We start from the raw sequence: 17825 nt of genomic DNA on the forward strand, positions 1-17825 counted from the left end.
TGTCGGATCAGGGGCAAATCTTGCTGGGCCGGACGCGGCTTGACATCGGAATACGTCTTCCGATTCACGTACTGGCGAGTGAACCCCCACCCGGGTGGTTAGAAGAAAAGGGGAATAAGCATTGCAATACTATCTTGGGTATGCGCGCATGTCTATGTCACCGGATTCTAGAGAGCTTTCGTGTCCCTATATATGCCATAGAGCACATCGTATGGGGGATTGTTACCCACCATGTGTGGGCATTATAGTAATAAACCGGAGCTACCTCGTAGCGCGGTGTGGCAACGTAACGAGTCAGTCTAGGGTGAGGATATCGAGAGAGGGATTGCATAGGCCCTCTTAGCGAAGATAAGACATTTCATGAAGTGGTGCTCCCTGTCAGTCTTCTTTGCGGCACTATGCCGCCACATCTGAGGGACACCGTAGATACGAGGCGAATCATGCTAGCTTAGCCCACCCAGCGTGCGGAGACATCTCACTGTCACAATCCTTCCATAGCGACACGCTTGACGGGACTAGCCACTGATTCCAGGAAGAGGCGAGGTGGGCAAAGGACACGAAGTAATGCGTGCTGTACTCACATATTTGTGCATGCCGTACACGTAAACACGCACACGCATACGCACACGCACACACCGAGCTGCGAGTCTTAGCGAACGATATGAGCGAGGACACAGCAGGGCAGGGCGCCTATGCGAACTCGGGATCTCGCCAGGCGGAATTGGACAGGTAGTTCGCATGCGCCAAGCGGGCGCAGAGGGAGGAAGAGTCCGAGGCGAGGCGCTTTCTCCCGGCCTCTGTAGTACCAGAAATCATCGAATAAGGCGTGGTGGAGGTTAGGCATTCAGTCCTGGCGACCGCTGCGCGGCTGGCGGCCGCTGGGGGAATCTTCGGAAGCGGGTAATTGGGAAACCGGCGAGGAAATGGTTTCCAACGATATTTAAATAAGAAAAAAAAACGCCACTGAGAGTCTGGCCAGATCCTCGACCGGGAGGTCCGGGGGGGCAGGCCCGTCGCGTAAAATGCTGTCGATCATCATTCCCATCCGGACATCTAGGGGTAGGGGGGGATGAAAGAAAGGTATAAGGAGAGGGAGGAGGAGGTGAGACAGACAGACAGACAGACAGACAGACAGAGCGTGTGTAAGTCAGCGAACGGGTTCGAGAGTGTGTTCGAGGGATGCGTGTATGAGTGGGTGCGAGAAGAACCTACTCGCGATTCCTCGCCCTATCGAACACCACACCACGAGAGATGCCGGGGAGAGCAGGGGTGTGGGTAGTAGGTACATGGTGGTGGAGGCGGCGGCGGTAGGAGGAGAGTCGCTGTCGCAAAAGTCGCTGGCTGCGTCGGGATCCCAAAGTTCTAGATCATGCAAGAGGGCGCAAGGCCGCGCCCGCGCACGCCACCACCGCCGGCGGGCGGGCAAGGATTGGCTGCGTCGGATGGTAAGATGGGTGGCTGGCCGCGAGGATTGATGATGATGAGTCGACGACGGACGGGTTGGGATGGGGGAGGGGGGTGCTGCCATTGCTTGTGTGCATACGCTACAGGCCATAACCTGCTACTAATACCACCCTCACCCATGCGGAGGCGGAGAGACAGGATAGGCAGAGCACTGCGCTCTGCAACCCACGTAGGCGTGGTATCGAACTATGTATGGATGTCAGTAGAAGAAAAGCCTCACGCCGTCAGAATGGCAGGGTGACACGGCGACATACCTGCGTACATGGAGGCCCGCACATGTAGGATAGGGCCACAGTGGCACGCTGGCACGTTGAACGTTGAGAACGGCCGGGAGGTTTGCATACGGGCCTACGTGGAATGGCTTCTCCTCAACTTACGAATGCACGAATCTATATCGGGGGTTCCCTCATTCTCTCCTCCGCAGACACCGTCTTCCTACGGACGCTCGCAGCTGTTTCTCCCTCGCGCTCACTCTCCGCACTCTGTCCTTCGCCTCCCTCGTCGCAACTCGCGATGTGCGGTATGTAGGTACGATCCCATCTCTCTCCCCCGCGCTTCCAATGGGGCGGTCCACGTTGCGTGTTGATGCCCCATTCGTGTAAGGGCGTGTTGCCCCGTAGGAACCGAGTAGAGGGTGTGCCTACATACGCTCACCTACACGTACACGTACAGAGAGGCAGTCCCAGTACAGTGTGCGCATTCGCCGTTCGATCCGGCGGGCTATGCATGGAACAGAGTCGGGATGGTAAGACGAGGTTAGGAGTCGTAATATGCACCGGGGCGGGCAGGGTTAATATCGCTTGGCAACTAGCATCGCTCGCGCCGGCTGCTTTCACCCCCTTTTCAGCTTACAGCCGCCGTTTTTGCACAGGTATAATCCATCTTACTGCCTCTGCCCGGTTCGTCCACCTCCCGATGCTAAGAACGGGCTAGCTGGGGGCCGCCAAGTTGCTCAAGGCCCTACTAGGTTTATGAGTATATCAACACCGTATCAGGCTCGTGCCGTCACTGTGTCTTCCCCCCCCCTTACAACGTAGGTATGTCGGCGTCGTATGCATGCAGGCATGTACATATTGTACATCGTATGGAGCGCTGTAACCTCGTCGTGTAAATCGTCTATCTGCTACTCGTCCAGAATTTTCCCTTCCTGTGTGAGATCTTACAACGCTTCACATGGCTGGACTGGCATGTTCCTCTTCTGCTCCCCACTTCGTCGATCATCACGATCCAGAGCCCGCCAACCGCTACACATGTATACATATATACTTAGGGGGACTCCTCTTCTTTTTTTTGGGTTGCCTCTCTTGTCCTCCGATACTCTCCCCGTTCATCAACAGGTAATCAGAGCAGCGGGTCCGGCGAGCATCTTCTTCCCTACCGGCTAGCCTCTTAAGAATTGCTGAGCTTGGCTCCTCTCCACCAGGTCAGGGTTTCCTGGTATGGATGGGTGAGTGTGTATGCGCTAGACCAAGTAAGCGGCCGGGGGGGATCCTTGAGGTGGCCTTCCCCGAGGTCTAGCTGTTAAATGACCATCGCGGCCATCAAAAGGACGACGCTAAGGCCTCGGTCGTGCGTGTACGTGTATCATAGAATGTCCAAGTAGTCGTGCTAGGACGCGATCGAAGAATACGAGCGATGCTTGAGGCGATAAGCCTATAGTGCCTGACTATGGCGCCTCAACCGGCACGTCTTCTTCTTTTTCCTACGATGTAGGTACCGACGGGATATCCTAGTTGTCCGGCTCTGTCCAATTGTAGTCCCCTCCCGCATCTCCAGCGCTACCTAGGTATCTCCCTCTCCGGGTACTACCCTACCCTGTCTCTGTGCATCTGTCTGTCGAGGGCTGCGATCCCCATTCTCCAGTCTCCAAGCAAGTCCCCTGGTCTCTCTGTGTCTCGCTGGATATCCTTGACATCCCTAACTTGGCCTTACCTTACCTTATGAGTATACTACACACCACCACCACCACCACACTGCACACACGAATTCTTTCTCTTCCATGTAACCCACATCGTCCTCCGAGTCCGACCCCTCCCCGTTGCACCAGCCTGCGCGTTCCTCGATCACCGCAGGATAGTCAAGGTAGCACCTCCGTTTCTGCTTACCTTTGTGAGATTCACCGGCACCTCGGTGTGTTGGCCGTGTGTCAGCGGGAGAGAGCGAGAAGAGCGCGAGAAAAGGCTAAGCAGCAGGCGAGCCAGCTCTTGCAGGAGGAGAGTTTCCCGGGTCTCCCGTCCCCTTGCTGCCGGCGGCCACCAGTCCCTCTCTTTCCTACCCCCCCTCCGAGCGTACCTAGCAATCGAGTTTGAGACAGGAAGAAAAATTTCGGGAAACCTGGAATATAATGCATAGACTCGGGTGCCTGTCAAGTCACCCGTTATAGGCCGGAAGAATGAGGGTTGCGATCCGGGAGCAGCTAGCAGCCCTCGTGCTACTCGCTGTGCTCGTCGCGCTCGCCATCGTCTCTATACCAACCTGGATCTTCGTGAACCGCTTCGTTTCCGGAGTCAAGACGGATGGGCTCGCCTTGACCGCATCGCTCAAGGCCGCGCAGGTGGCATCCGAGATCGAGTTGATCCAGACGACGTGCAATCACATAGCTACGCGGCTGCTGCTCCAATCCTCCCTCCGAGCCTTCTATCGCGGCAATGACTCCGAAGTCCTCTGGAGACAGGCCGCTTCCGACATCAGCAGTGCCCTCACCTCCCGTGTCGGCATCACCTCGAACCTTCTGCAGGCGCGGCTCTTTTCGCGAAATCTGACCGGTGCCGATCGTCCCGATGGGCTGCTCAGCATCACGGGTGCCAACATCTCCGAGATCAGACTGCCGTACAAGGCAGCCGACGGATCAGATGCCATCCTCGGCGACAACGGCTCGGGCTACCCTCCGATGCTATACCCGAACATCACCTATTACAACTCGACGGAGCCCGACCCCGGCTACCCGAACCACACTGCCGTCGTGGCCAGGCCGTTCCCGGATATCCGAATCGACTCAACCGTGAACGGGATGGTTCTGGGCCCGCTGATTGTCAACGAAACCTACGCTCTGATCTCTCTAACCATCCCGGTTCGCTTCAACAGACAGAACGACCTGATACTCGGGTACATGACTACCGTCGCCGAGGCCTCGTCGCTCATCAAGATCGCGGATTCGAGAGAGGGTCTGGGCTCGACCGGTTCCGTCCTCATCATCGGTCCCTCTACGGGATGGAACCGCTTCAGCAAGTACAACCTACCGGCGAACGCGAGTCATGAGGCGGCTACGAATTTCTCAAACGTTGATGTCAAATTCATCTTGCCGCCGCGACCCGTGCGCGGCCAACCTGACCGGCATACCTGGCACAACTATGCGTCCGGGAACTTCGACCGGCCGTTCAAGGTATCCCAGTTCGATGCCGTCCATCGCGTCTTTACGCAGCGGAATCCCTCCGTCAATAACGCGAGCAGCATGCTCTCTACGAAGAACGAACAGGAGATCCCGGTTGCGGTTGGCTATGCTCGCCCGCAAACCACCTTGGTGAACTGGACACTCATCGTCGAGCAGGACAAGGCTGAGGCCTACATCCCCATCGAAACCCTCCAGCAGATCCTCCTCGGCTGCGTCTTCGGAACGGTAGGACTCATACTGATACTGGTGATACCCTGCGCGCACCTAAGCGTCTTGCCGATCCGGAGGTTAAAGGCTGCTACCGAGAAGTCCATTGCTCCACCCGGTTACAGCGACACTTACTCGGACGACCTAGGCTACGATGACGATGAGCATCACGGGTCGAGCAGCACGAGCAGGAAGTCGACTAACGGCACGCTAGCCCGGTTAAAAAGATACATTCGGAGGCAGACACGTCCAAGACTCACTAGCACGGCGCAGGAGAACGAGGCGAGGCGTATTTTCAAAATTCCGGGCAAGGTCAACGATCGAAGGCACCTTATAACGGACGAGCTCACAGAGCTGACCACCACGTTCAACGAGATGAGCGACGAGCTGCTGCGGCAGTACACGTCCCTCGAGGACAAGGTAGCGGAGAGGACACGTGAGCTCGAGATCAGCAAGAAGGCAGCCGAGGCCGCGAACAAGAGCAAGACATTGTTTATAGCGAACATCTCCCACGAGCTAAAGACGCCCCTAAACGGCATCATGGGCATGTGCGCCGTCTGCATGGAGGAGGACGACCTGGTGCGGATCAAACAGTCGCTGAAGACGCTTTACAACTCGGGCGACCTGCTCCTGCACCTGCTAGAAGACCTCCTAAGCTTCTCGAAGAACCAGATCGGCCAGCAACTGAGTCTCGAGGAGAGGGAATTCCGGCTGGGAGATGTCCGGGCGCAAGTGGTAACCATCTTCGACAAGCAGGTCCGCGAGGGGGGGATCGACTTTTCGGTCATGTTCTTGGGCCCCGACGCCGATCCGGGCACGAGCTCGGAACCGGTGGCTCTCGACGAGAAACTACCGGCGATCGGTCCCCTCGGGACGGGTAGGTTGAAGGACATGTGTCTGTGGGGCGACCAGCACCGCATCCTCCAGGTGCTCATCAACCTCGTGAGCAACAGTCTCAAGTTCACGCCCCCCGGCGGGAAGGTGTCGGTAAGAATACGATGTCTCCGCGAGATCGAACAGCAGCAGTACGACGACAGCAGGACGTCGTCCCTATCGAAGGGTGGCTCCAACCGGCCGGGGAGGACTAGACACAGAGTAGGTTCGGGTTCGAACAAGTCGAACAGCTCGAGAGAAGCGCCGGTCACCCCGACGCAATTAAAGGCGGGGGGCACCGCGCTGTCAATCAACCCCCTAGACCCCAGAGCCGTGCCGCACATACGCATACGCGAGAGATCCCCGACGCCGCCACCGCCCAGCGCGAAGTCGTACCTGTTCGAGTTCGAGGTCGAGGACACCGGCCCCGGCATCCCGGAGCACATGCAGCAGCGCGTCTTCGAGCCCTTTGTCCAAGGCGACCTCGGCCTCAGCAGAAAGTTTGGAGGGACGGGCTTGGGACTGAGCATCTGCCAGCAGTTAGCCAACCTCATGGGGGGAAGCATCTCGCTCAGGAGCACTCTTGGCTTCGGCACGACCTTCACGATGCAGATCCCCCTCAAGTACACGAAGGACAGGTAAGGCGCCGCGTGACCCCTCCGATTGCATAACTGGCTAACCGCAGTGCGTCTACGTCTAGGGCCTCGAGCACCGCTTCCAGCAGCATCGAGTCCCGCTCACCCAGCGCTTGCGGCTCGGTAGAGGGCGACGACCGGAGGAACTCGCTGACGCAGACGGCAGTGGAGGCGCGGGCGCGGGCGCGGGTGCTCGACCGGCAGCCGCGGCTCGTGGGGCTCAGCCAGCCGTTCTTCGCGGCGCAGCCGAAGGCGAACACGGGGCCGGCAGCGGAGGGGCGGATCAAGGCGGTGGAGATCGCGCGGGCGCACAAGGGCGGCGAGGGCAAGCTGCGGGTGCTGGTGGCGGAGGACAACCCGACGAACATCGAGGTGGTGAGCCGGATGCTGAAGCTGGAGGACGTGTACGACGTGACGATCGCGAACGACGGGCAGGAGGCGTACGAGCTGGTGAAGGCGAGCATGGAGAGCAACACGCACTTCGACCTGATCTTCATGGACATCCAGATGCCGAACCTGGACGGGCTGCAGACGACGCGGCTGATCCGGAAGATGGGCTACTCGGCGCCGATCGTGGCGCTGACCGCCTTCTCCGAGGAGAGCAACGTCAGGGAGTGCATGGAGTCCGGTATGAACGAGTTCCTCAGCAAGCCGATCCGCCGCCCCGCCCTCAAGCAGGTCCTGCGCAAGTTCGCCACCATCCCCGAGGAGCCCGAGACGCTGTCCCTGTCGCGCAAGAGCACGCCCGAGAAAGGCGGCGCCGCCGCTGGTCCCGAATCCAACGGCCCAGCGCCGCCCAGGGAGAACGGCGTGCACAACGAGGCCGAAGACGAAAAGGGCGCCGATCACCCGTACATGAACGGCACGCATTCGCCGTCACCGCGACCACCGCCCACGGCACCGTAGGGCCGTCCCCGGCCCCAGAGGAACATTGTCCTCTTCCCATTTGCTCACGTTGGAAAGAAGTAAACGCTCACGCACACGCCGCCACCTCACGATACTGCTCGCCCTATCTATTGCCCATCGCCACGATTTCCACGTACGCTCAGACCCTCGATGCGACCTATGCTATAGAACACGTCTTGACACCCTCTCACCCTGTCCCATCACTCGTCCATCTCCCTCCCTAATCTCTTCCTCCACTACCGCATTACGACCACGACCGTCTTCGCCCTCCTATATCTACCTACCTCCCTATCTATCCGACCACACGCAGCTCAGTCGGGAACGAAGCGGGCGCACAAGATAAAAGCCCCTATCCTGCGATCCATACCTCTACAGCTGCTCCCCCTACCACCTTTACTTACCCTATCCTATTCACCCCACCGTATCCTACCTACTCCAACGACCCCCCCGCGAAGCACAGACGCCGACGCGGGTCTAATTTGCAGATGCCGAAAAAAGCGGCGCAGGCGTTCCGGATTTGTTTCCCTCTCCCGTTTTCGCAGCATAGTTATTGTTATTAATTCTCGGTCCTGCCGATTATTTTTTTTATTTCTCTTTTTTTTTCATTTCCTCTTTAGCAACCCCCCCCCTCTCCGCCTTCCCCCCGCGGTTCTCAACATACGAGAAAGGAAGAGAGGGGGGCGCGCGCGAGAGAGAGAAGGGACATATGGGTATGGGAGGCATTGGGCAAGGAGGACACGAAAACAAACGGTAGCATAACGCGCGAGGATCGGGCCGGCTCGAGGGAGAGGACGAGGGTTAATTTTACGGACTGGTTTCTGGGTAATACTCGGCGCGCTTCACTGCTGTTGCTTCGGTACCGTGGTTCTGTTTTTTTTTTGGCGCCCCCTCGTGCTCGTGCTTGACCTTCTCCCCCTTCTCTCTCGGAACAGGACGGGCGGGGGGGTAAGGAGGAGGGGGACGAACGCAGGGAAGAGGAAACGGAGCGGAGTTGGAGTTCTGGACCGGCTCTATCGCATACGACTTATCGATTTTTCAGGGGCAAAATTGGGCGCCCGGCGGAGAGAAAGCGAGGGGGAGAGACTGCACGGGATGGGAAAACAACAACGGCGAGGTCTCCCGCGGTCGGGCATTGGCGCCCAGTGATCAGATGGCAGCGAAGTTCAAAAACGGGCAGGGAAGGGAGGAGGCAGGAGGGAGGCAGGGTTCCATATCGGTCTCCCCTGCGAGAGGGCTGCGGCCGGCATGGCGTGAATACGACGTTTTGGGAGAGAAGACGGCGCCGCGCGGTGTATATACACAAGGCTTTGGGTACGCATATACAATCTATATCGGTATATATTAGTAATTTTTACCTAGCAAGCTGCTTGCTTATGCCATTGCAAGGGTGTGCTGCATTTCGTTTCCGCTCCGTGTTTCTCCATCTAGCGTGTAGAAGCCAAAGAGTGCTACCGGCCTGTTTCCTCATGTCTATAGAGGTAGAGTCGGTACAGAGCAAGAAAGTATTTTCCGAGTATCTGCAACATTTTCAGCTGGTTAACATGAAAATCTATACCTCGACGCGATTGATACTCGAGACTGAAATACGCCTAGTATTTTAGCATGGTATTTACAGGTACCCCTCTAAAGACGGCAGCCGGGATGGCGAATATACCTAGAAGGAGAATACAGAGAAATGCCTATAGGTATAATTCTACTACGAATCGGAAAATATCGAAGAACCCTGGCTTGAGTAGTAAGCAGCATCGCACGCAGCAATATCCGACGTACCGAGCCGGGTGCCACCACCCGGTTCCGATCCTCGGGAGGGAGATGGGGGAAAACCAGCCTTGGTTCGCAAGCCGGTTGGGCGCTGCGGCGGCTATTCCTACCGTTCATTCTCTTTCAGCTTCGTGCCATTGGCGGGCTTCACTGCCGAACCTATATCCAGCACAGCTCGTGCCCGTGTGCGTCCCCCCCCCCCGAAGACCCTCCGAGACTCACGTTTACTTGCCTGCCCCCCATGAATGCGGGATGCTAGGGCGGGATATAACTTGCCTCCTCCTCGGTTCCCTACCCGAAACCCCTCCTCGTCCTTGTCCTCCTCTGATTCCGACTCCAGCATCATAACCATCCTTACCTCTAGTGACTCACCCTCGAGCTGCCCTCGAGCCACTTACACAGCATCGACATCCTCTCTCGCCCGTCTCCACCCGCGCCAACCCCCTCCGCCGACCTCCGCAACAACCCCCCCCCCCCCCCCCCCAAAAAAATGCGCATCCCGTACGCGGCGCCCGACCCGGCCCCGGACTCGGAAGAAGCAGCGATCGTGGGGCGCATCGCGGCGCGGCGCGCGCCGCGGCCGCTGCAGCCGCTGGACCTGGCGCTGCTGCAGGCGCCGCCGATGGCGGACGGGTGGAACGCGTTCCTGGGGGCGGTGCGGACGCGGGGCGCGGCGCTGGGCGCGCGCGCGCGCGAGCTCGCCGTGTGCCGCGTCGCCGTGTGCAACCGGGCGTGGTACGAGTGGGCCCACCACGCGCCGCTGGCCGCCGCCGCCGGCGTGTCGGCCGAGGCGCTGCGGCGCGTCGTCGCGCGGCGCGACCTGCTCGTGCCTATCGAGGAGGAGGAGGGGGAGCAGGGGGGAGAGGGGCAGGGCGACGACGAGGGGCAGCGCGAGCGCAGCGCCCGCGACTTCGCGCGCGGCCTCGGCCTCGACGACAAGGACTGGGCCGTCCTGCGCTACGCCGACGAGATGACGCGAAACGTCGAGGTGCCAGACCCCGTGTTTGACGCCTTGAAGGCGCTGTGCAGCGACCGCGAGATCGTCGAGGCTACGACTACGGTGAGATCCTGTCCCGCCCCCGTCCGCGTGCGGCACACACGCGAGTAACCGCGTCGACCTGAGAGGCTGACAGCGCTACTTAGATCGCCGCGTATAATTGCGTGAGCCGGTTTCTCGTCGCTCTCGACGGTATGTCCCCCCCGCTTTCTATTTCTCTCTCGGGCAACCATGTCCGCTTCCATCTCTTCCCGAATATTGTGCACGAAATATCCTTGACAAAAAAAAAGAGAGAGAGAGAGGAGCGGTGGAGGCAGTGGGGATGTGATCCCAAGGAGACGTGCGTGTCCGTCCAACTAACGATTGTGACGTAGTCGGCGAGAGGAACGGCACCGGACCCGATGTCCCCGGACATTGACGAGCGGATACAGATCCAGTATATGTAGACGATTACCTGTGTCGCGGTTTAAGGAGTGGCGTAGTAGGTCCTGGAGAGGCAAGTAGGATTCTGCACAGACTTACAATTTACGCACGTAAAATTTTACACCGATAGCACACGCGTGAATCGACACATAAAACCATGAAGTTTGTAAACAAATCAATACTAGCTGACATAGCTAGGGTGACGACGGGGTCGTCGACGCTATCTGGGTCGACTCCTCCCTGTAGCCAGCCACCTAGACCATCCCCCCCCCACCAGCCGATCCCAATCTACATAGTCTTCCCGTCCAGCCATCACCGTCCACGTATTCCGACTGATACGCTCGCGCAACCCGGAGATAAAAAGAGAGGGACAAAAAAGGGGACGAACGGATCATCTAAGTAGGACGTGATAGGTCTTCTGTCGAAAGCAGATTAAACGATTACAAATTCGGAGCATGTCTGTCGTGACGCGGTCGCTTGGCGCCCGTACTGCTGAAAAAACGAAAACAAAAAAAAAACTGTGAAGCAAAGGAAAGACGGGAAAAGGGACAGGGGTGAAAAGGAAAGGGAGGGAAGGGAAAGGAAAGAAAAGGGGTATCTCTGTAGTGAAGTGACCTTGAACTCCTCCGGTAACAAATTAAATGCCGTGAAATTTCGTAACCATGAATCGTGAAGCTAGAATCCGCGCATCGTAAATGTCGTGTACGAGAAGCTCGTCTTGAGATCGTCAAGATTGCCGACGGCGTCAGATCTCGTCTTCGGGGATTGCGCGCATCGCTTCGCGGAAGCGCTCGTTGTCCGTCTCCGGGGTCAGCTGCGGCGGGCTGCCGCCGAGCGGACTGCCCAGGGGCGACATGGGCGGGGGCGATCGCATCGCCATCTCGATGGAGGCGTGTCGCCTGTGCATCAGCGGCGAGCTCTGCAGCTCTTGCACGACGCCCATCCAGCCCATCCGGTGCGGCTGCTCGGTGTGGCCGTGGGCCGTCGGCGGCGGCGTCGATATGCTCCGCAGCGGCGCCCGGTTCTTAATGCCCTCGGTCAGCGCCTTCGAGAGGCCCGACGGGATGCCGCCGGGTCGGGGCGTGTGCGGGTGAGGCGCGAGCGCCTTCTCGAGGTCCTTCAGCGCCGACTTCTCGGCTTGGATGACGCGGTCGCTCGTCGTGGTGGCGACGATGCTCATGTATTCGACCAGGAAGTGGGCGCGCAATACGTCGAGCCGCCGCACCCGCCCTTCCAGTCGCGGCTTGTGGATGGCCCATAGTATGCGGGCGCTGGTGCGCAAGGTCGTGCCGCCTTCGGAAATGGTGATACGGCTCAGATCCTCGCGCAGAGCCTCGCTGTTCCGCCGGATGTCGCGCAACAGCTGGTCGAGTTGCCACCTATCCTTGAACTTGTGCACCTTCTCGACGTCGATATCGAATCCCTTGTTTACCTCGGCTGAGGAGTTCACGATCTCGAGGAAGGCAGCGATCTCGAGGGGCGCGGTAAGGTAGGAGGCGGTATAGTTGGTGAGCACCTGGGTGCTCACGGTCACCGAGAGGCAGAGCGCGGTGACTACGAGGATCTGAGTCCAGGACAGCGACAGAGAGGGGTCCGTCATAGCGCAGACGGGCTGTCCGGATAGTCAGGAACCATAAGAGCGCAGGGCAGCGTATCATAAATTCATGGTTGGCGAAAGGGAGCCCGGCGACAAATTAGACAAGTTTGCAAAGAGAAAAAAGGTGTCGACCTGTCTGGCGACATCCGCCTAGTCGGCTTTTTGTGTGGTTGGTGGAGGGGAGGGGGGCGAGCGGGAAGAAAAAGCTGATTGTTGCGCGACGTATACAAATAGGGGGGGGCGGATTTGTTGGGGCGGGATTCTGGATCGGGGAGGAGGAGGGGGGGGGGGGCCACCCTACATATACCCATACGCATCCAGAGACATCGCCATACACACATACACACATATATATTAAGGAGGCATCTGCAGGAACAGTTGTGTAGGCAGGTCAGGCAATGCAGGCCAGGCAATGTAGGGCCAGGAAATGTAGGGGAAAGGGACGGGCGGATAGACGTCGAAGACGCCAGAGGTATACAGCCAGCTCGCTACGTAGGCACACCCCGTCCATCCGTATAATGCACGCGTAGGTGCAGAGAAGTATGTGCTGCCTCTGGGGAGGCGTGGGCGCGTGCATGTATGTGTATGCATGCGAATACATAGGGAATATCGTGTATGTAGGTTGGTTGGAACCTACGAATCCCATCACACACAACCCTAGAGAGCCCGTCCGCGGGGGGTGTGCGAGTCTAGGGCTGCCAGGTCTCAGGCAGGCCTCTCTAGTACTCTAGGGGCCGACTAACGGAGACGGCGGGGAGGGTAGCGTAGAAAGCGCGGCACCACAAGATGAGGATCAGAAGAGGGAAGAGGCCAAAACCATGTCACATTACCGAGCGACAACGCCACGATAGAACGAGAGGGCTGGGGGACGGACGACCTGGGCGGGAGCACCACGCAGCGAACCACGAACCACGACTACCCCTGCTCGCCTGCGCCCACGGGAGTAAGCAAGGACGGAATAAGTGCTGTCTAATTAGCGCGCTACACAAGCCATGTGAGTAAATAAAAATATACACATCATAGGCAGTTAATGTTGTGTATACGATGTGTATCATGAGCGGCCGAGGAAGCTGGGCTAGGGTTTGTACGTCGATGGTGGTGCGGGTGGTGGCCGTTGGTGAGAGAGAAGAGGAGGGAGAGAGATGGTGCGAGAGAGTATATATGCCAACGGAGAGGAGGACAGCCTCTGGGTATAACAGTAGTGGCAGTAATAATAATAATAGAGAGAGAGGGGGGGGGAGAGAAGCGAGCACCGTTCTATCGCTGTCGATGCTATTGATGATGATTGATGATGCTACGACACGCTGCTTGAAAACCCACTTCTCGGGTGCGAGCAGCTAGAGGCAGTTAGAGCACTTCCAAGCCGCCGGCAGAGGATCTATTACGTAGGTGGTAGAGAACAAAGAGGCAGCGCGGGCGGGGGGAGGATGGGATAAGAGACGGGGGGAGAGGAGGAGGATGTACCCCCCTACGCAAGCTCCCACTACCATGTACATGACAGGAGGTACCCAAGTATGCATACCTCTTAGCGGGAACTGTTCGTCGCGGGCAGCGCGGGAGGGCGGGGCAATGGCCAGGCCGTGGAGTCGCATCATGTATATGCGCGGCATCGACTGTGGGTAGAGATACAGCAACGGTACATCCCTTGATTCGAGAATCGACCACGACGCCAGGCTTGCCGCGACGTATGACGGGCACTCGGTACCTGGTACCTGCCTGCCCTGCCCTGCAGCAGCCGGCCTAACAGGTCCCTCGGCGACCCTGTGCAGAAAAAAACCCAGCCAGCCCAACGAGAGGTCACGATGGACAGGTGCATCAACCTCCTAAGGGCCGGGCAGTTCGCGTCGGATCTCCGGTCGACCGTTGGCTAACGTCGAGCAATCTCTAGTCCTCTTCCTTGATTTCGCGCACCACGTCAGCTCTGCCATCCCATCCCATCCCATCCCATCCGCTGCCATGACCGTCGACTCACCAGCGCCCCCCCCACCGCACGATCCCCCGCTCCCCGCCATCCTGACCTACCCCTCCTCCTTCGCCTCCTCCTCTTCCGACGCCGCCGCGCCCGACCCCGGTCCCCCTCCGCCGACGCTCGTCGCCCAGGGCGCCGAGGCCTGCCTGTACCGCACCACCTTCGTCTCGCCGTCGCTGCCCTGCGCGCTCAAGTACCGCCCGCCCAAGGCCTGGCGCCACCCCGCCCTCGACGCCCGCCTGACGCGCCACCGCATCCTGGCCGAGGCCCGCGTGCTCGCGCGCTGCCGCCGCGAGGGCGTCCCCGTGCCCGCCCTCTACGCCGTCGACGAGGCCGCCGGCTGGCTCGCCGCCGAGTGGATCGACGGGCCCCCCGCCCGCGTCGCGATCAACCGGTGGCTGGCGCGGCGGGCACCGAAGAGCAGGAGGAAGGGGGGGAGAATACCGGCCGAAGAAGGGGACGCTGCAGATAAAGAGGATGAGGGGGACAACGACGACCGAGCGGAGCCCGAGGACGCCGCGCCGATAACGGGCGCCGACCCGGAGGACAAGCCGCTCGTCGAGCTCCTGCAGCGCATCGCGAGCGCGGTGGGACGCCTGCACAAGGCGGGCGTCGTGCACGGCGACCTGACGACGAGCAACATGATGCTGCGGCCGCGGACGAGCAAGGCGACACCCACACCCAACCCCTCCCCCTCCACCTCGACCACTCCCCAGGCCGCAAAAGACGGCATCGACAAGCAAAATATCGCCGCCGCCGCCGCCGATGACGACGCCGCGACTCTGCTCGAAGGCGACGTCGTCCTCATCGACTTTGGGCTCGCCAGCCAGGGCACCGGGTCTGGGTCGGGCGCCGGCGCCGGCGCGGGGTCCGACGAGGACCGCGCCGTCGACCTGTACGTGCTGGAGCGCGCGTTCGCGAGCACGCACTCGCGCGCCGAGGCCCTGTTTGCCGCCGTCCTCGAGTCCGCCTACGCGGCCTCGTACCCGGGCGCGCGCGCCGTCCTGCGCAAGCTCGACGAGGTGCGCATGCGCGGCCGCAAGAGGAGCATGGTCGGGTAGGGGCAGCCGTGGATCTGCCCCCCTTCCGCCCGGGGGACGGGAGTTATCGCATCGTGTGCGTGGGTGGGGAACATCGTTGATGCAGTGACGGCTTGGTCGTGAGCATGTACGACGGGCCCGCGTGCTAAGGCAGGGGAGGAGTAAAATGGGCTGGGACGGAGTGGGAGCGGGCAAAGTTAATGCTGTTACTAACGGGTACCCTTGCAGAAAAAAAAATAATATAAGATGAACGGTTTACAGTTCGAGCGTTCTATTCTAACGTGTAGATATGCGACCACCTCGCTGATAGTGCAGCGCGGTCTCTGCCTGCTTCGCGTAGCTGTCCTTTTTTATTTCAATCAACGACAAAAAGGCGCAGGCTGAGTACGAGAGTATGCATCCACCTAATACGTGATCGCGCGACGGTACGCAGAGCTCCTCGTAATGGCGGCGGCGGCGGTGATGACTATGCTTATGATGATGACGGCGAAGACGATGATAACGACGAGAGGACCCCTCCCAGAAATGATAACAAAATGCCACACCGGACGCTACTCTACTACTACTACCGCCGCCGCCCACCCGGCCACCACTGGGGCTATACTCGGGAATATGCATAGGAATAGAACGAGGCTCTCTACGACCGAGCGATCGATAAGTAGATAGGTAGGTATCCGCGACGCGTTCCCCTCGGCTCATGCCGCCGCGGCCTTCTCTTCCTTCGTTACAGCTTGGGCGCTTGCGAAGTAGCCCTTGTTCTCGATGACGCCGCGGTCCTTGACGAAGGCGGTGTATTTAACGGCCCACGCGGGGACGATGGCCGCCTCCGCATCCAGGACGCCGGCGCCCTGGGCGTCGCTGCCGAGCAGGTCGCGCAGCGTGGCGGCGGGTATCAGGTCCGTCGGGTCGTTGTGGGTGAGCAGCTCGATACCCTCGTTGCTGGCAAGCTTCGTGAGCGGTGGCGGCACGTTGCAGCAGTTCTTGGTATTGATCTGGTCTACCGCCGGCCGGACCCTGACCCGGTCCAGGAACCGGCGCAGCTTCTCGCTGCCGAATTCGGCGATGCCGAGTTTGCCGATCTGACCCTCCTCATGCAGGCTCTCCAGCAGGCTCCAGGTGGCGAGCTCCTCCTCGTCATCCCCCATGGTCGCATTCTTCCGGTCCGCCTCCCACTCGCAGTCGCCTTCGAACGATATGCCGGGGAAGGCGATGATGAGGAGGTCGACGTCGGCGACGCCCAGCTCCTTCGCAACCAGCTGCAGGGCATCCTTGATGTACTCACCCCGTTTCTGCACCGGGGCCGTCGGCGGAAAGAAGAGCTTCACGGTGATTTCGTACTGCGCGCGATCCTCCTGCAGGCCGGCCGAGGCCCAGTCGATGCGCGGTACGTACAGGGTGCCGCCCTCCTTCGCGGTCCACACCTCTGTCGCGGGCCAACTGCCGCCCGCGTTCTCGTCTCCGTTCCCGTTCGCCTGAGGTTGACTATTCCCATTTCCGTTTTGGAGGGCAGCGGCGTAGTCTTGTTGTGCGGCGGCAAAATTGCTCCGCAGGGAGTTTGTGAATTCGAGGTTGGATCGATACCCGCCTGGTTTCCGGATGATGGAGGGGCCGCCCAGGATGATATTCCCGGTAGACAAGATTATTTGCGTCATGGCGGGAGGGATTGGTATGGATCACGATCGGTGTTGCCCGAGGGTCAGGAACAAGCTAGCAACACCGAGTCTACAGAGGGAAAAGGGGAGAGGGCAGACGAGGTCGGGAAGGGAATAGGAGAATAGATGAGATATGTAGGTATAATAAGCAGGGCAGGGGTGTGTAAGTCTATTACAAATGGTAGGCAAGTATGTGGAGAGGGAAGGAAATGCGATGAAGCCTTTTCTCGTGGACGAGGTGGGGTGCGCAGGGTTATCGAGGTCAGACCTGATGCTTCCGATCCGTCCTGAATAGGTAGGTTACTCGAATGATTATAGTAGTTTTTGCAGGTAGGGAGCCACTACAAGCGGACCTCTGTAATTTTTTTTTTAATATCCTGCCTCCGTCGCAAGCCTGGGGGGAAGAGAGAGGGGAGAAGGGGAGATCAACTTATATAACCCTCTTTTTTTCTCACTCTGGTTGTACGGCAGACGGCGGCTAGTCAAAGCGAGCCTAGAGGAAATCTAACTCCTCATAGCCTCCTCATCAGCACGGGAGAGGGAGCAGATAAGCGTATCTGTATATGCGCCAATGTGTATGCACGTATGTACGCCCGCATATATATCTATATGTCTTAGGTGGGCAGTGGGAGCCGCGACTGTGCCGATGGCAAACACAGAGTTTGCAAGCTAATACCGATGCGAGCAGGAAGGCCGACCACGGATCTGGTGGAGTTCCCGATGCGCCGATGGTGGTGGTATCGTGTACGTTGGGTGGGAGTGGAGGTGGTGGCGGCAGGAGTGATTAGTCTCACCACGAGGGGACGATGATGGGGATACCGTTGGCAGGATGGGCGAGGAGAGAAGAGACAGAGAGAGGGAGAGGGAGGCAGAGAAGAGAGGAGCGAGAAGAGCGAGCGTCGAGAACCGA

The 17825-nt window shown here is 59.2% G+C and overlaps 6 protein-coding genes across 6 annotated transcripts; 4 read left to right on the top strand and 2 right to left on the bottom strand.

Annotated features, from left to right (window-relative positions):
• The first annotated feature begins 2414 nt into the window (after positions 1-2414).
• Positions 2415-3257, top strand: GGS23DRAFT_582278 (uncharacterized protein). The gene has a single exon (XM_051517224.1). It carries the CDS (start codon positions 2517-2519, stop codon positions 2847-2849), a length of 333 nt encoding a protein of 110 aa, XP_051368764.1. The 5' UTR covers positions 2415-2516; the 3' UTR covers positions 2850-3257.
• Positions 3258-3353: 96 nt separating this feature from the next.
• On the top strand, positions 3354-8163 carry GGS23DRAFT_246937 (putative histidine kinase SlnCl1). The gene is made up of 2 exons (XM_051512224.1): positions 3354-6573; positions 6636-8163. Exons 1-2 carry the CDS (start codon positions 3857-3859, stop codon positions 7474-7476), a joined length of 3558 nt encoding a protein of 1185 aa, XP_051368765.1. The 5' UTR covers positions 3354-3856; the 3' UTR covers positions 7477-8163.
• Positions 8164-9541: 1378 nt separating this feature from the next.
• Positions 9542-10711, top strand: GGS23DRAFT_246940 (AhpD-like protein). The gene is made up of 2 exons (XM_051512225.1): positions 9542-10297; positions 10381-10711. The coding sequence occupies exons 1-2, from the start codon at positions 9728-9730 to the stop codon at positions 10606-10608; spliced, it is 798 nt and encodes a 265-aa protein (XP_051368766.1). The 5' UTR covers positions 9542-9727; the 3' UTR covers positions 10609-10711.
• An 87-nt stretch (positions 10712-10798) lies between these two features.
• On the bottom strand, positions 10799-12510 carry GGS23DRAFT_582296 (uncharacterized protein). Its single transcript, XM_051517225.1, has one exon. It carries the CDS (start codon positions 12255-12257, stop codon positions 11403-11405), a length of 855 nt encoding a protein of 284 aa, XP_051368767.1. The 5' UTR covers positions 12258-12510; the 3' UTR covers positions 10799-11402.
• A 1527-nt stretch (positions 12511-14037) lies between these two features.
• On the top strand, positions 14038-15496 carry GGS23DRAFT_246987 (protein kinase). The gene has a single exon (XM_051512227.1). The coding sequence runs from the start codon at positions 14211-14213 to the stop codon at positions 15282-15284; it is 1074 nt and encodes a 357-aa protein (XP_051368768.1). The 5' UTR covers positions 14038-14210; the 3' UTR covers positions 15285-15496.
• Positions 15497-15944: 448 nt separating this feature from the next.
• Positions 15945-17450, bottom strand: GGS23DRAFT_246996 (Aldo/keto reductase). Its single transcript, XM_051512228.1, has one exon. The coding sequence runs from the start codon at positions 16913-16915 to the stop codon at positions 15959-15961; it is 957 nt and encodes a 318-aa protein (XP_051368769.1). The 5' UTR covers positions 16916-17450; the 3' UTR covers positions 15945-15958.
• Between the last annotated feature and the right edge of the window lie 375 nt (positions 17451-17825).

The sequence above is a fragment of the Durotheca rogersii genome (assembly GCF_024521655.1).
Source record: "Durotheca rogersii strain YMJ 92031201 chromosome Unknown GGS23scaffold_26, whole genome shotgun sequence".
In the NCBI taxonomy this organism is placed as follows: Eukaryota; Fungi; Ascomycota; class Sordariomycetes; order Xylariales; family Xylariaceae; genus Durotheca; species Durotheca rogersii.

Bases quoted from the DNA above. Each gene is read 5' to 3' on its own strand.
- GGS23DRAFT_582278 (XM_051517224.1), top strand. From the start codon at position 2,517: ATGCATGCAGGCATGTACATATTGTACATCGTATGGAGCGCTGTAACC.
- GGS23DRAFT_246937 (XM_051512224.1), top strand. From the start codon at position 3,857: ATGAGGGTTGCGATCCGGGAGCAGCTAGCAGCCCTCGTGCTACTCGCT. The intron at 6,574-6,635 runs GTAAGGCGCCGC...GTCTACGTCTAG, and splicing joins CTCAAGTACACGAAGGACAG to GGCCTCGAGCACCGCTTCCA.
- GGS23DRAFT_246940 (XM_051512225.1), top strand. From the start codon at position 9,728: ATGCGCATCCCGTACGCGGCGCCCGACCCGGCCCCGGACTCGGAAGAA. The intron at 10,298-10,380 runs GTGAGATCCTGT...AGCGCTACTTAG, and splicing joins TCGTCGAGGCTACGACTACG to ATCGCCGCGTATAATTGCGT.
- GGS23DRAFT_582296 (XM_051517225.1), bottom strand. From the start codon at position 12,257: ATGACGGACCCCTCTCTGTCGCTGTCCTGGACTCAGATCCTCGTAGTC.
- GGS23DRAFT_246987 (XM_051512227.1), top strand. From the start codon at position 14,211: ATGACCGTCGACTCACCAGCGCCCCCCCCACCGCACGATCCCCCGCTC.
- GGS23DRAFT_246996 (XM_051512228.1), bottom strand. From the start codon at position 16,915: ATGACGCAAATAATCTTGTCTACCGGGAATATCATCCTGGGCGGCCCC.